This window comes from Lasioglossum baleicum, chromosome 12, assembly GCF_051020765.1.
Source record: "Lasioglossum baleicum chromosome 12, iyLasBale1, whole genome shotgun sequence".
In the NCBI taxonomy this organism is placed as follows: Eukaryota; Metazoa; Arthropoda; class Insecta; order Hymenoptera; family Halictidae; genus Lasioglossum; species Lasioglossum baleicum.
Genome location: NC_134940.1, coordinates 10,596,995 through 10,611,452, shown reverse-complemented (window position 1 = coordinate 10,611,452; position 14,458 = coordinate 10,596,995). Strand labels below are relative to the sequence as shown.

The window sequence follows — 14,458 nt, the reverse complement described above, 5'->3', positions numbered from 1 at the left end:
GCTTGTCCGATAACCATTGTGCTTGGCGCCTCCGCAGCCTCTTTCTTTATCGAACGAGCCGCTCTGCTACGCTCTGCTCCGCTCGCCCCCGCGCGCGCGGACCATTTAATTTCCAGGAAAAAGAATCGATTCGCGCGCCGGCTCCTGGAATCGCACGCCTACGCGAACGCTTCGGGAGACCGTGACGACGACCGTCTATCGACCGAACGACCCGACGCGGGACGGGTCGACTCGGGTCGAGTCGAGTTTCTACACTCTCTCACATCGGATCGGTGCTCGCCTCCCACTTCTTCACCCCCAACCCTCTGTAAATCATCCCTGGAAACACCGCTCGCGGAACGCCACCGGAAAGACGAGCGTAAATAACCGAGAACGAAAGCAATTTTCGCTCTGACTATCGATCGAACGGCACCCCCGCAACCGAATTCCTCCGAATTCCGGGATTTCTGCGAATGAACTTCATTTTTCTGGACGGCACTCGATTTTAACCTGTTTGACCTTTCTCGCCTCTTGAAATTCTCCCGATCCTCTCCTTTCAGCCATTTGTTCAGTTTCGATGCTCTGATTTTTGCTCCCAGAATCGTGATTTGGGGCGAGTTCTGTTTGAACGGTGCTTCTGATTTTTATTTTATTTTCTGCTGCACTTATATTCTCGTAGTTTCATTGGAATTTCCAATTTTATATTTCCTTCCCCATTTATTGGCCAATGTTTTCTGCTCTATTCCCCATTTTTAGATTCCTTTATATTGAGCATTTAAAATATCCGATTTCAGAGCTGAAATTTAATTGATGTTCCGCGTTGAAAATATCCGATTGTGATTCCACAAATAACATTTTTTTTTATGTTCTACATCTGGAATAGCCAATTGCAGATTCCGAAAATTCAATCAGCTTCCGTTCGTTTATTCAATTCTCCAACACGTTCGTCTTTAAAGCAATCATTCTTGCGCTGCTTCAATTTTACTTTTTCCAGAACAGTCTCCCTTTCCTTCACTCGTTTTTTGCGTTGATAATTTGCGTCCACAATTGTTCGCCCCATAATCCTACAATTACTTCAGTTGAGACTCTATTCGATGGGAGCCTCCGTACAATACCTTGTTCTCAGCTGCTTTTATCTTCAGCATAATCGTTCTCCTCCACTTTTTTCCTCGTTTTTTAAACTGTCTTCCACTACCTTTTGTACCTTTTTTCCGTTGAACACGGCACCTCCAGTTCTTTTCTTTCTCTCGGACAAGCTCACCTTTTATAATAGCAGTTTAATTAGAATTCTATTTAACAAATGCTTCTGTTTCTTCTCCTCCTCTCTTCTCTTTCCTGTGTGTTAGCCTTAAAATATTTAGTCGTTTGCATTCGCAACTTCGTTCGTTCTACTCTTTATGCTGTTTTCTTACTCTATCGAGCGTCCGAGACTGCCAAGTGTTGGTTCTACGATCTTAATTTAATTAGAATTTTACTTGTTCCGTGTTTCTGTTTGATATCTTTTCTGCCTGCTTATCTTCAGGATATTTGTTCCTCTTGTTCTGTTTCCGTTGCTTATCCCGTTCTTTGAATATCTGGACTCTCCCATTATCAATATTATAATTGAAATTTTGGTTATTTTTAACATTTATGCATTTCAAAACAATCATTTCCTCGCTCGAGGTACATCTTGTCGCCAACTTCCCGGAGAGACTCGAACCACCAAAAATCAAAGCAATTACATACACAACATCTTTCCCAACAGTGTCGTTCCCACAGAAAGAACGCAAGCGATCAGCGGTGGCGATCGATGTGGGAACGAGGCCAGCTAATTGAATTAAGCAGCGAGACACAAGTGTCGAAATTACATAACCGGAGGAAAGTGGATCGCTCAAGCCTCGCGAACAAATCGGATAATTGAATTCGCGTGGAAAGGGATAAATAGAAATATCAATTTTTACAATCGCTTCTTTACGACATGGGCAAACATCTCTGGAGGCCTTTGGGGTTTCGGCTAGTTAAAAAGGGGATAAAGGTGTTGAACGTGTTCGAACTTTTAGACGCGTTTACTACCGACGGGACTGGGAACGCAGGCGCGGTATAAACGGTGCACTTTACCGGGGGCGAATATTGCATCGTAAAAAACGGCGCGGACGCTCTCGTTCTCTATCTCTCTCCGAAGATAGATAAATAAATCGGCAGCACGCGCGTCCCTGCTGAAACCGATCCCGATGTTTACGAGAAAGCCGAACAGAAAGAGGGAGAGTTGGCAAGGGATGGGAGAAGACGAAAGAGTGTGAAAGAGAAAGAGAGAGAGAGAGAGAGAGAGAGAGAGAGAGAAATAGTGTGGAAGAAACAGAGAGCGAATGGGAAAGAGTGGGGCAGAGAGAGATTGCAAAAGAATAGAAAAAGAGTACGAATGAGAACCAGAGTAAGAACCAGGGAGATCAAGAACGAGAAAGAGAGAGGGAGAGATAGCACCTATGAGAAAAAGAGGGGCAACGAGTAGAAAAGGGTGAAAGAAATAGTGCAAGCGAGAAAAAGAGAGAGTGAGGATGATCACCGCGGATCGAGCGGAGAGCGATCGTCCCATAAATCGAACGATAAGAGGGTTAGATCGGAAGTTAACCCCTCGACGCACCTTCCTCAGCTTCAATCAAGCTCACGGACCGGAAGTGCAATTTCGGAGACGATTGCACCTGACTGGCGAGCCCTAGTTTGCTTATCCAATAGACCAGGATCGCCAGATCAGGGGAATCGAGGGGAATACCCCCTCTCTGGCAGAACGCGTCACGTGACCGGGCCTCGTAGAAGGGGAAATTAGAGTGGGGAGACAAGAGTCAGAAGTTTTCATTACCGATAGTTTACGAAAGAAATATAATAAGCTTATAAATTAGCGAGACATTTTGTTTACTTGTTAGCGGACACGTTTCCTAGTTATTTACTGCCGGATCATTTGCGAGCTATGTTTATTCGTTTATAATAAATACGAGCACCAGGAGCGGAATATAAAACATGAAATTGAATTCGGTATTGTGCTAGTTCACCTATTGACCTGTTCGAACTATTGACAGGCGAAACAATGCAAGCTGGTTCTTCAATTTCTTTTTTTTATACGAAACACCGTATTGCTTACTCATTGCCGGGCCGCGGATCTTTGTGCGAGATCGAAATTGTGTACGTTGATTGAGGAGAGCTGGGCTTGAGTATGAAAACATAAATATCCTCAAAAATCGTACATCGATGCTGTTAGATTCTTTTGATCTGATCGATTCTTTTGAGGCAGCGCAACAAATGACCGTACCACGTTTCATTCGTCCGTGATGTTTGCTTCCGACAAAGTATTTAACATAGGAAAAAGCATTCGTCCATTCATTTCGAAAATAGAAAATCTGCGATCGATGGAAGTTTATTAGAATTATAGCTTAATTAGCTGAGGAAATCATCAGCTCCGAGATGTTTACTTTCAACGAAGTATTTAGCAAAGTTGATTGTTCATTATCTCATTTTGCTGCCTCGGTTTCCGGCTAAAAGCAGAAATTCTTCGACCCGCGGACAATTATTATAATTATAGCGTGTGATTCACCGAGGAAACCATCAACTTCAAGATGTTCACTTTCAACAAAATATTTAGCAAAGTTAATTCTTCAATTTCATGTTGCTGCCTTCATTTCCAGCTGAAAGCGGAGAATCTTTGATCGACAGACGATTATGATAATCATCGCGAGCTCCGTCGAGGAGATCATCAATTCCAAGATGGCGCGCAGCCGTCAGGGACGTTCTGCGGTTTTGTTCCCAGGGTTTTTCAGGTTCTGCTCGTCTTCTCGCCTCTCGTTACAGGCATCCGTCTCTGTCGCGACCGCGACAGCCTCGTTTCCCCGCAATTTCCATCGGCTTCCGGGGGCCGACTTCATCCCGCCCCCACGCGGGCATTATTCTTCGCCACGGAATAGCTTTTTTTCGGTTTCGCGAAAACGAGCGAGCCCGTTACGAGATAAATTTCCCTTTGATGCCCGGCGCACGGAAAATGGCCCCGCGGAAAGTATAGAAAACCCAGTCCGGGGAAAAACACATCCGCGGTCGGGTCCCCGTTTCGAAATCAACAACGGCCATTCATCATTCATCCCACGGAATAATTTCAGCCCTTTGCTCGCGGATTTTTCGCACAACCGCCGCATGCCCGAGAATTTTCTTGCCGGAAACGGCTTTTCCAAACAACGTTACTGCCGGGGCGTTTTCAGAAAGTATACATCAAAATTGCACACGTCCTGCAACGTTCTCTGCGCGGGCAAAATTCTAGTTTGCAGTGATGTTAGCTTCTGCATTTTTTAATGTAGCTTTTTAAAGTTCTGGAAAATTGAAATCTGAAGGAATCGCGAGTGTTTCGAAATCTGATATTTTATGTTGCAACGTGTGATCTTTATTCATTCGTCTAGCCCTTTTGCTTTACTCGAAAGGATCACAGAACGAGATTTTATAAATTTTATAAAAAGTACTGCGACTCAGAAAGCCAAGTAGTAAATTGTAACTTAGAAATTGTCTGAAAGTGCCAGCTGCGATAGACGTCGGGAATAAGACAAAGGTAGAAACTCACCGAGAACCGCAAGAGTGATGTCTCCTTCGAGGATGGTCGTGTCATTTCTGGCTCGACAGGAGTACCTGCCTGCGTCCGAGGCTCTCACCTTCTGCGTGTAAATGGTCTGATTCGCGCTCTCAGGGTAGAGGATGAAATGACTCTCGCCACCTGGCCAAGGATAAGCCCTGTTGTCCTTGTACCTGGAACGAGAACAGGTGACATGTTATCATCAATGTCTTCTCAGTCACTTGGAATGTGATTTCCTGGTTTCCCAAAAAAATAATGATTAAAAATAGTGAAAGTTCGTAGCCTAAAAAACAGCAAAAACATATCGTTGTTGAAAACATCCGTCCTTGATGTGAACATACCATACATTCCAAATCGACCTGTCAAATAGCTTGATTCAGGCAACTGATTAAAGTGGACGTGTTTGTTTTGGTTAGGAAAATATAAAACTTGAAAAATCATGCAGTCATTGAATTTTCATAATTTTTTATGATATAGTGAATGTGTTAGGGGACAGTGCTCCTTCATATGCAATGGTAAAAGAAAAATCGGTTGCTCTATTTAAACATTTTTCACCAGGACAATGCACCGGCTCACAAGGATGTTCTCGCAATTGCCAAATTGAAGGAGTTACGCTATGAATTGTTGCAGCATCCACCATATTCTCCAGACCTGGCCTCCTCTGACTTCCATTTGTTCCCAAACCGCGAAAAATTCCTACGTGGCTGGTGTTTCTCATCAAATGAAGTTATAGCAGCCGTAGATGGGTATTTTAGAGGTCTCGAGGAAAATCATTTCAGAGATGGAATAAATGAATTAGAAAATCGCTGGAAGAAATGTATTGAGCTTAAGGGAGAATATACTGAAGAATAAATGTATCTTGACTCATTATTTCATGTAATTTCATCGTTAGGCTACGAACTTTCTGAATGGCCTAGTAATACGTCCTAGATCTTATGGATTGAGCTTTTCTAAATTTTCCGACGATATCGCGCGGTATTGGAGTTCGTTTTACCCAGTTCGACGATCGGAAAGCACTTTCGAAAAATGCTGTGGGTTAGGCCACGGAGGGCCCTCTTTCTGAAGCCGCTCCCTTGTTCCTCGCGAGGACAAAGGCGCTCGTTTGCCTCCCGGCTCGTTCACCTGTCTTCCGAGAAGCCTTTATTTGCGTTCAACAGCGCGAGCGCTATTGCTCTTGCGCTTACTCTTGCTATTGCTCTTGCTCGCGACCATATCCGAGGCTTACTCCTGCCGGATATACACGTATATTACGCGGAAGAGATTACGAGAGGAACGGGATAGGGAGAGGGGGAGACGTTCTTCTCTCGGAATCCGCTTTCCTACGACGGAGACGAAGGGCGAGGAACGCGCGTCCCGTTTCAAAGCGATGCTGATTCGATACATCTTCTGATATGCAACTGTACCTACTGCAGCTACGATTTCAGCTTTTGTCTCTTTGAACTCTGTGATGCGAACCGAAGTGTCGTCATTTACGGCTTCGCTTTGCAAACGATTCGCCTTACTTGTGTCGAACCCTTTTCTCGCAGAAAAGCTTACCATGTCCTCATTGATGATCATAATAAACGACCTAGTATACGATACATTTTTTAAAGATAATTCTGAACACGTTCATAGAGTCCTCAGATGCAGTCTCTTACTTAAAAATAATGTTCATATTCTGGGTCAAGATAGACCAAGGCTCCATTCTCTGCACATTTTTTTTTTTTTACAGAGCAGTGAGACACGCCCTTCCGGAAATCTAATCAGCGTACTTAAAATTAATTCCAACCGGAAATCAAGTAATTCACGATTAACCATTCGGAGATGTTCTAACGCGAAAATTAAACGTTTCTTCCGACGTTGAATATTTCTGTTCCCCATGATTTTTTTTTTTAATTTATGGATATGGTATGGATGTGCTAGAATACCTAAATGTTTAGTCATTGACTCGATGCTGACGTATTTAACGTTAAACCTACCACGAGGGGTCAAATGACACATTTTAGATTTTTTATTTGACAATTATTCAGATTCTAAAGGTGTTTTCATGGGAGCTGATTGAATACATTTTTTGACTCCGGTATATATTATAATCTTGTTATTTTTATAATACCATACACATTTTATGGAGAACCAGGAAGAAACTATTTTCTCCTTTTTAGTGCATTTTAATATGAGCGTGGTTTTTTAAAAAGATTTTTTATTCCACATGTTAACTGCAGTGTCATCAGTCGTACACTAACGTATTGGGCAATAATATTGTCTCTCGTGTGGGTGAGGCAGCAATATATTGTGCCATATACAGTAAATCTTCTACAGTATTATCGGTGTGAACCACTACTAACACGAAGCGGAGAGTCGCAGTCGCCGGCACAGTTCAAACGCCCGCGTGCTTCATCACAATGTAACACCAATATTTAATCGTCTATTTTTCATTATTTTTTTATGGAACTTTCACCAACATATTCGTGGTATTTTTCTAATGCAAAATGATACCAAACACGATATAATTTCAACTGTATTTAGTGGTTTAATTGACGATGAACGTTTCGGGCGCAAGGAAGGATAGCGTATAGAAAAGAAAGAGACACGGACAGTTGCCATCGCTGACACTGTTCAAAGGCCCTCGTGCGTGGTCTCTGTTTACACGCACTGTCCTCCTCTACGTTCGGCTCGGCCTTTGGAGATAAAAAAAATAGCTGCCCTATACGATAGATGCAACCAGATTTACTGTATTGACGATAATATTGATCGTCTAGGGGCCGCTTAAATCTTCGTACCATCAGAACTACAAAAGTCTGGCCATGTGGAGTTAGGATCGCTCGATGCACTCGCTCGTACACTGACAGCACAGGCAGAACAACAACAACGTAGCCGGCCACGTGTTACGCAAGAATATTAGTCGGAGACGTACAGGTACGAGCGACCGATCGAAGAAAGACAGAATCGATCGCGAACAGTGCCGACGAACTTTCCTAGAACGCTGCGGGTCGCAACACCGTCGCGTCGCGTCGTTGCGACACACGCAGTCGGTGTCCGAGGCTTGTGGAAATGTTGCACGTGGCCATACACTATAAAATAAAGCAATACCTGCGGTCCGCTTTTCCCCGTCAGGTAATCGGTTCCTCGAATGGAAAAGTCTGACCGTCGCGGAATCGATTCGAAACGTGCCGTGCTATCAATGTGCACTGTCCTTCGTTTTTTCTTTCTTTGATCGCAGAACAATTGGTAGCAATGTCTAGGTTCTCGTGACATCGAACTTCTGTTTAGGACAATTTACCTTTTGCGATTATTTTAACCAAAAAAACATTTGCAGGGATTGATCTTTCGAGAACACACAGAGGAATATTAGAGCTGACAGAGGAATCGACACAGCTTGTGGCAGGCTTGTTAGATCAGGATCGCGATACCGATCACCTAAAGATCGACGCCAGCAAACCTTCCACTCTCTCTCTCTTCTCGTCTGTTATTCCTCAAGGACCAAGATGGAATGAAAAGGGCGATCGCCGAGGGTACACTCTCTCTCTGTTTCGAAGGAAAATATTGGGAGAAACGTCCCCGTACCACCGACGACTGATTTCTCAGCAAACAGAGAGTTAAACGACGAAATCACCGCGAAGCAATCGGGATCGATGGGCGCGAGAGTCAGCTTCTTCTCCAAACAAACACTCCCGTGTATTTTCGCTGGACCACGAGTACTGAATAATTTACTACGGTTATTAAAATAAGCAAGAATTGGGAAGAACGTCTGAGCTCTGGGACATCCGAAGAATTGATCGGGATGCTTGGGAAATCGGAGCTGAAGAGACTTCGAAAACATTTCATTTAGCCCGACCTGTTTTATGAAATTTAAATAGACACCGTACAAGAGTGGATTTTAAAATTGCAGATATGTTTGTGCTAGTACTATTTGTTCTCGCAGCAGTCTTCGTAATTAGTCCGTTTTATTTAGCTTCACTCGTTTTATGAAATATTAATAGAGGCTGCACAGTGTGGGTATTAAAAATTGTATAGTTTTTAAAAATATGTTTGTGTTAGTGCTATTTGTTTCGGCGACAGTCTTCGCAATTAAAAAGGTTTATTTAGCCTGACTCGTTTTATGAAATTTAAATAGAGACTGCATACAGTGGATTTTGAAAATGGCTGATATATTTGTGCCAGTACTATTTGTTTTGGTGCAGTCTTCATATTAGGCGATTTCATTCAATCTGATCCTGTTCATTGAATGCAGAGAGAGACTTCAGAATGAATTTTTTAAAAGGCCCATTTTTGGTTGCTACCAGTATTTATATCTACGACAGACTTCATAATGGAAAGATATTAATGAAACTGACTCGAGTTATGAAATTTAAATAGAGACTGCATACAGTGGATTTTGAAAATGGCTGATATATTTGTGCCAGTACTATTTGTTTTGGTGCAGTCTTCATATTAGGCGATTTCATTCAATCTGGTCCTGTTCATTGAATGCAGAGAGAGACTTCAGAATGAATTTTTTAAAAGGCCCATTTTTGGTTGCTACCAGTATTTCTATCTACGACAGACTTCATAATGGAAAGATATTAATGAAACTGACTCGAATTATGAAATTTAAATAGAGACTGCATACAGTGGATTTTAAAAATGGCTGATATATTTGTGCCAGTACTATTTGTTTTGGTGCAGTCTTCATATTAGGCGATTTCATTCAATCTGGTCCTGTTCATTGAATGCAGAGAGAGACTTCAGAATGAATTTTTTAAAAGGCCCATTTTTGGTTGCTACCAGTATTTCTATCTACGACAGACTTCATAATTGGAAGATATTAGTGAATCTGACTCGGATTATCATATTTGAGGAAGAGGCTGCAGAATGAATTTTTTAAAAGGCCCATTTTTGGTTGCTACCAGTATTTCTATCTACGACAGACTTCATAATTGGAAGATATTAGTGAATCTGACTCGGATTATCATATTTGAGGAAGAGGCTGCAGAATGAATTTTTTAAATTGCTGATATATTTGTGCCAGTGCTATTTTTGTTTTGGTGCAGTCTTCATATTTAAACGACTTTATTCAATCTGGTCCTGTTCATTGAATGCAAAGAGAGACTGCAGAATGAATTTTTTAAATGGCTCATTTTTGGTTGCTACCACTATTTCTATCTACGACAGACTTCATAATTGAAAGATATGAATTATTAAATATTAGAGGCTGACGACTTGATCCTAAAATATATCATGTTTGGGTGCCAGGAGTACAAATTCCATCTAGCTGCAGTCTAGAGCAATTACCGCATTCGATTAGCATAAATTTCGATTCTTTGATAGCTAGTATCGGCGCAAATACTATTACAAAGCTTTCGATGGGTAAAGTGGAGGTTATGAAACAATATTGCAGCCAAAAATCGAGGGCGTATACGGCGATTACAGACTGTACTAAACTGGAATTTTGCAGAAAATAGAATTCAATAATGAAATTTCTCTTTAGAGCGCTCTAAAGCGATGACCGCGGTTGAAATATGATAGCTGCAGTTCGAACAACAAAGAATCAGGAATAAATTTATTCGAAAATCTGCCCACGTTGTTTTCATTCCGCCATATTTACCTTCGGCCAGGAAATATTCAAAGAATCTATAACCAAACGTTGCCGCATTCGAGAGAGAAATGAGAAATATAATTTCGAGTGCAGAGATAATTTTGATCGCGGGGAATAACAAAGCTCGCGGAAATACAGCTAAATGTTGCCATTTTACGATCTGCTCGATCAACGGAGGCCGAGAGCGCGAAAATACATGAAATTCACACCGCGTTTGGATTCGTCCACGCGTTACCGAAAGAAAACAGCGAATGTTAAGAGATTACATATTGGTAGAAGGTAGCGGTGATCGAAACGGCCATCGACGAGCTCGAAACGATAATATCCGTCGGTTGATATCAGCTCGAAAAATTTATATTTCAACACGCGACACGCCCGCGCGGTTTTATAGGTTACAGAAACCAATATTTTAAATCAGTTTAATGGACGCTGGTTGCGGTATCGCTAAACGGACTCGCGGATATCAATAGAAGAGCAGTCTGCCGTTATACATATACATCAAAAATATCTATCCTCGGTGCCGGATAAACTTCCATAATGTCTTTCCCGCTGACTAATAGCCTGTCAACTTCGAAATCTCCATTAATCGGGATCGTCGAATCCCGAACTCGCTGTGGAAGCATCTTCGGAAAACAAGTTTATTTCGAATTTATTTCATCCGAAGGAATCAACATTTTAGTAGACGGATACAATTGAATTTGATTCGAAACTATTGGGTTGGAAAGCAAATTCTTAGCGTTTTCAAATTAAGAATCGAAGATAAAATTAAGGTATTTATTCATGTGTTTATTCAACAACACGAAAAGTTGCCTCGAAAATGGCTAAAACTAATAGAACAGAATGGCAAATATGTTATTGAATAAATCTGTGAATAATTATCTGAATTTTAGCTTTGAATTTTAATTTACTCAATACATTTGAAATCAAAATGATTCAAAGACTTTAAAAATATCCACGATCTCCGTATACACTTTGGAACATTTTCCAAAGCAATTTCAATTTCGCATAAAAATCCTATCAATTAGCGACCGGCAGAAAGTAATTCGGGCAGCAGACAAAAACGCGATACCGCGATAAAACATTCGCGGCAGCCTCGCGAAACAATTAGACGAAATCATCGGGTCGCGGGGTCGAGGGTGCGGGGGGCGTGGCGGGTCGTTTAATGGTTTACATTTGTTCCGGCTGATTACCGCAGTCCTTTCTCGCTCAGGGCGTCTAGCTTCCCGGGCAACTTTCCTTAATCGACTGCGACTGGAAATTAATTACGAACCGTTCCGCTCCACGCGCGCGCCCAGAGCCCGGGGAAAATGAATCGGCACGAATTAATGTGGAGAGCACAACCAGCTCCGCGACTCTCTTTGGAAAACCATGCTCTCTCCAGCGAGCGTGGAAACCATCGTCGCCCATGGGTTTCCCGAATCGTGAGAGAAGATCAGCAGCGCCGATCGCGTCGGATCGAATTTTTCAAAGAGAAACTCGAAACGAGTCACCGTCGAGATATCTTGTCGATCCGACGCCCGGAAAGACGGGCAATGCGGTCGGAAGAAAAGGAATATCGCGCTCTATCTTTCCCGTCCTTCGTCGTTTTAATATCCCGCAAGAGGAATGCCGCGGAAACAGGAAAAAAGACGAATGCCGGAAAGGATTTCTGCTCGGCGTCCTCTTTCCTACTCGTCGAAGGAAAGTCGATACTCGATCACCCGCGGCTGCTTTTCTTTAATTCTTAATGCTAGCCGACCGCGGAGCCGCTCCTTTTCCCAAATAACGGGGGAAAATCGATCTCCCAGATGTCCTTTGATGACACAACATGGAGGAACTCTGCTTGTGGTTATGACATCGTTCCTAGTACTCCGCGAAAGTATTGTGGAAGTTTGATTTTGGAGCTCTTCGATTGAATTTTAATGCTCTCCGGCTTGAGCAGCTCTTTTTCTCAAAAAACTAAAGAGAATCGATCGTCGGAGCATACTTTGTCGATAAATAACACAAGATGAAGGTATGCGAGTCTGCTTGTGTTTATCGTATTATGGTATTGCTGCAAGTATTGTGGAAACCTGTGCTTGATGAAACTTTCAGAATATGTGTAATTGATACAGATCTACAAATTTGTTTCTCAAATTTTCAACATGGGCCCACATGAAAAAGTTGCGAACAATTTTTTCCAAACTTTTTTTCCGCGTCATGTAATAAATGAATTTTTCCAACTTCTCAAAAGAATCAAAGTCTCTCTATGGCCCTCTGGAAAGTGTGTGCCAATATCATTCTGATTCACTGTATAACTGATTTTAATACTGTAACATTTGTTTTTACCGTGCCTGAACTACCAGAAACGTTCTAAAATTCAATCAACAATTTTATTATAAATTGCGGTTTTCCGATCGTCTCGATACAATTAATAGCAGAACCAGCAAACAATTTTCCCACCCCTTGCATGGTAGACGCGCGTAGCTGGAAGCTGCTTTAATATGAATTATCGAAGGATCCGTTCGGTCCAGCGGTTCGATGTTAATAAAAATGGCAGCCGGGCGGCCATAAAGGGTTAAAAACATGGCCCGATCGTAGACTTTCTTTGTAAACCGCCGGGCACAGTCGCCGTAGCCCGGGTAAAACGGCTCCGAGAGATTTTCTCGCGGCTCGATCGCTTATCGACTTTAATTAACGCCGAGCACCTGGAACAGCTGCTCGTTGGCTCTCGCAAATAAAAGTGCGCAATCACCGGGGGCTCTCTCTTTCGCCCTTTACCCTCTACCTTGTAAACACCCCGCCTACTTTTCATTAGGTTTAATTAGTTACCTGCAATCGGGGTCTCCATTTCCGCTGGAAACCGGGACAAAATGCGACGCGATTCACTGTCGATCATTCTGACCGATATCTGTCGATCAGAATCACGGCGATCTCGATGGTGGACGGTTGATCGACGCGTGGAGGGGTCGCTGTTTCGGTCTCGTCGCACGCGAAAAACACGAACCGCAGGAATAAATTCGCAAACGGGCCGCATTTATCGGGATTCCGGTCGCCGCGACGCTGGAATTGCGATCGTTGATCCTGGGACAACTCGGTGCTTTATGGGGTCGGGAAATTCTTCGAATCTTGCAGTTGAACCGTTAAAATTATTTGGTTACACTGACCATTGGTACTACCAATATTCAATGAGTAATTCTTAATCCGAATTTTAAATGTCAAGAATTTTTTGCGTGTGAGCCACAAAGGATATACAGTGGTACCTCGGTATACATCTGCTTTGGACGTAACAAATTTTCCTGTGAATTTTGCGTCATTTTTAAATAATTATCGCAGAGGAAAAATTAAATTAATAATCAATTATATTCGGAGTTGATGTATTATTAACTGATTGGTCATACAAGTAAGGATCAGTAATGGAATTACTGATGAGGTCGGCGTATGATCGCAGGGATCTACGAAAGTGTGCGAGACAAAATTAGATCGCGCATTCGATCCCTTTTGCTCCGCCTCATTTTGCCGGGCGTCGATTCGGACCATTAGCGGAAGAAATCAGATTCCGTTCGAATTTTCATTAACCAAGTTTGTCAGTGAAAGCGAGGATTCGCTGAGTCAGTCCGCTGTTTTAGGGAGACTGCGAGCTTGTGTTAGGAATCTCTTGCGGGGGGGGGGGACTCTCCCGCGTAATTTCCAGACCTGCCGGAAACTGAGGTTTTCCGATGCGAGGTTTTCGCGCCGGAAACGCGTCATCCCGGCCCGTAGAATTTGTTCGGCAAGTGAAACTGCCGGCTGAAATCGGCCGCGAGCAGCCCCAGGAAACTTTTGATTCGCTTGTACTACTTCTAACGAGAGTTATACAGAATTTATAGAAATGTTTTCGCCGTGCGTAAAACAACCAGCAAAATATCTGCACGGTTTCAGTGAGATTCGCAACCTTTCGGAGTTGCTCGAAAAATGAAATGTTACAGTCTGCGTATGAAACGGACAATCGAAAAATGTATTTATTCCGGCAATTTCAAAGAATAAAGTACACGAACAATTGTTAATACAAGAATTCGAACATGAGAATTTACAAATTAATTTCTATTACTAAGTAAACCAAAGATCAGAAATTATGGTTACCAGTTATGATAAAATTTGTCTTGTTCCGCTCTTCTATGATTAAATCAGTTGTTTTGAATTTGCTTGGCACTCAACGTGTTAATGAACTTATTCTACATTCTACTGTACAGCTCCATCTTACTAGAGTAGCTGCAAGCTCTTCAATAAAAATGTAAATTCGTGAAATTAAAAAGTTCTTCAGTTAATTTAAAACTGCCGAGTGTAAATATAAAGCGGAAAGTTCTGCAGCCGATTTAAAAGTGAGGAAAGTATATGATCAGATA

General features: G+C 42.4%; 1 protein-coding gene across 1 annotated transcript in view; it reads right to left on the bottom strand.

Annotated features, from left to right (window-relative positions):
- LOC143214553 (interleukin-1 receptor accessory protein-like 1-B) overlaps nt 1-14,458 on the bottom strand; it is a 187,021-nt gene that overhangs the window by 63,143 nt on the left and 109,420 nt on the right. The window contains exon 2 of the mRNA XM_076435766.1: nt 4,553-4,734. Within this exon, the coding sequence (XP_076291881.1) occupies nt 4,553-4,734 (182 nt within the window). The remainder of the gene's footprint in view (nt 1-4,552; nt 4,735-14,458) is intronic.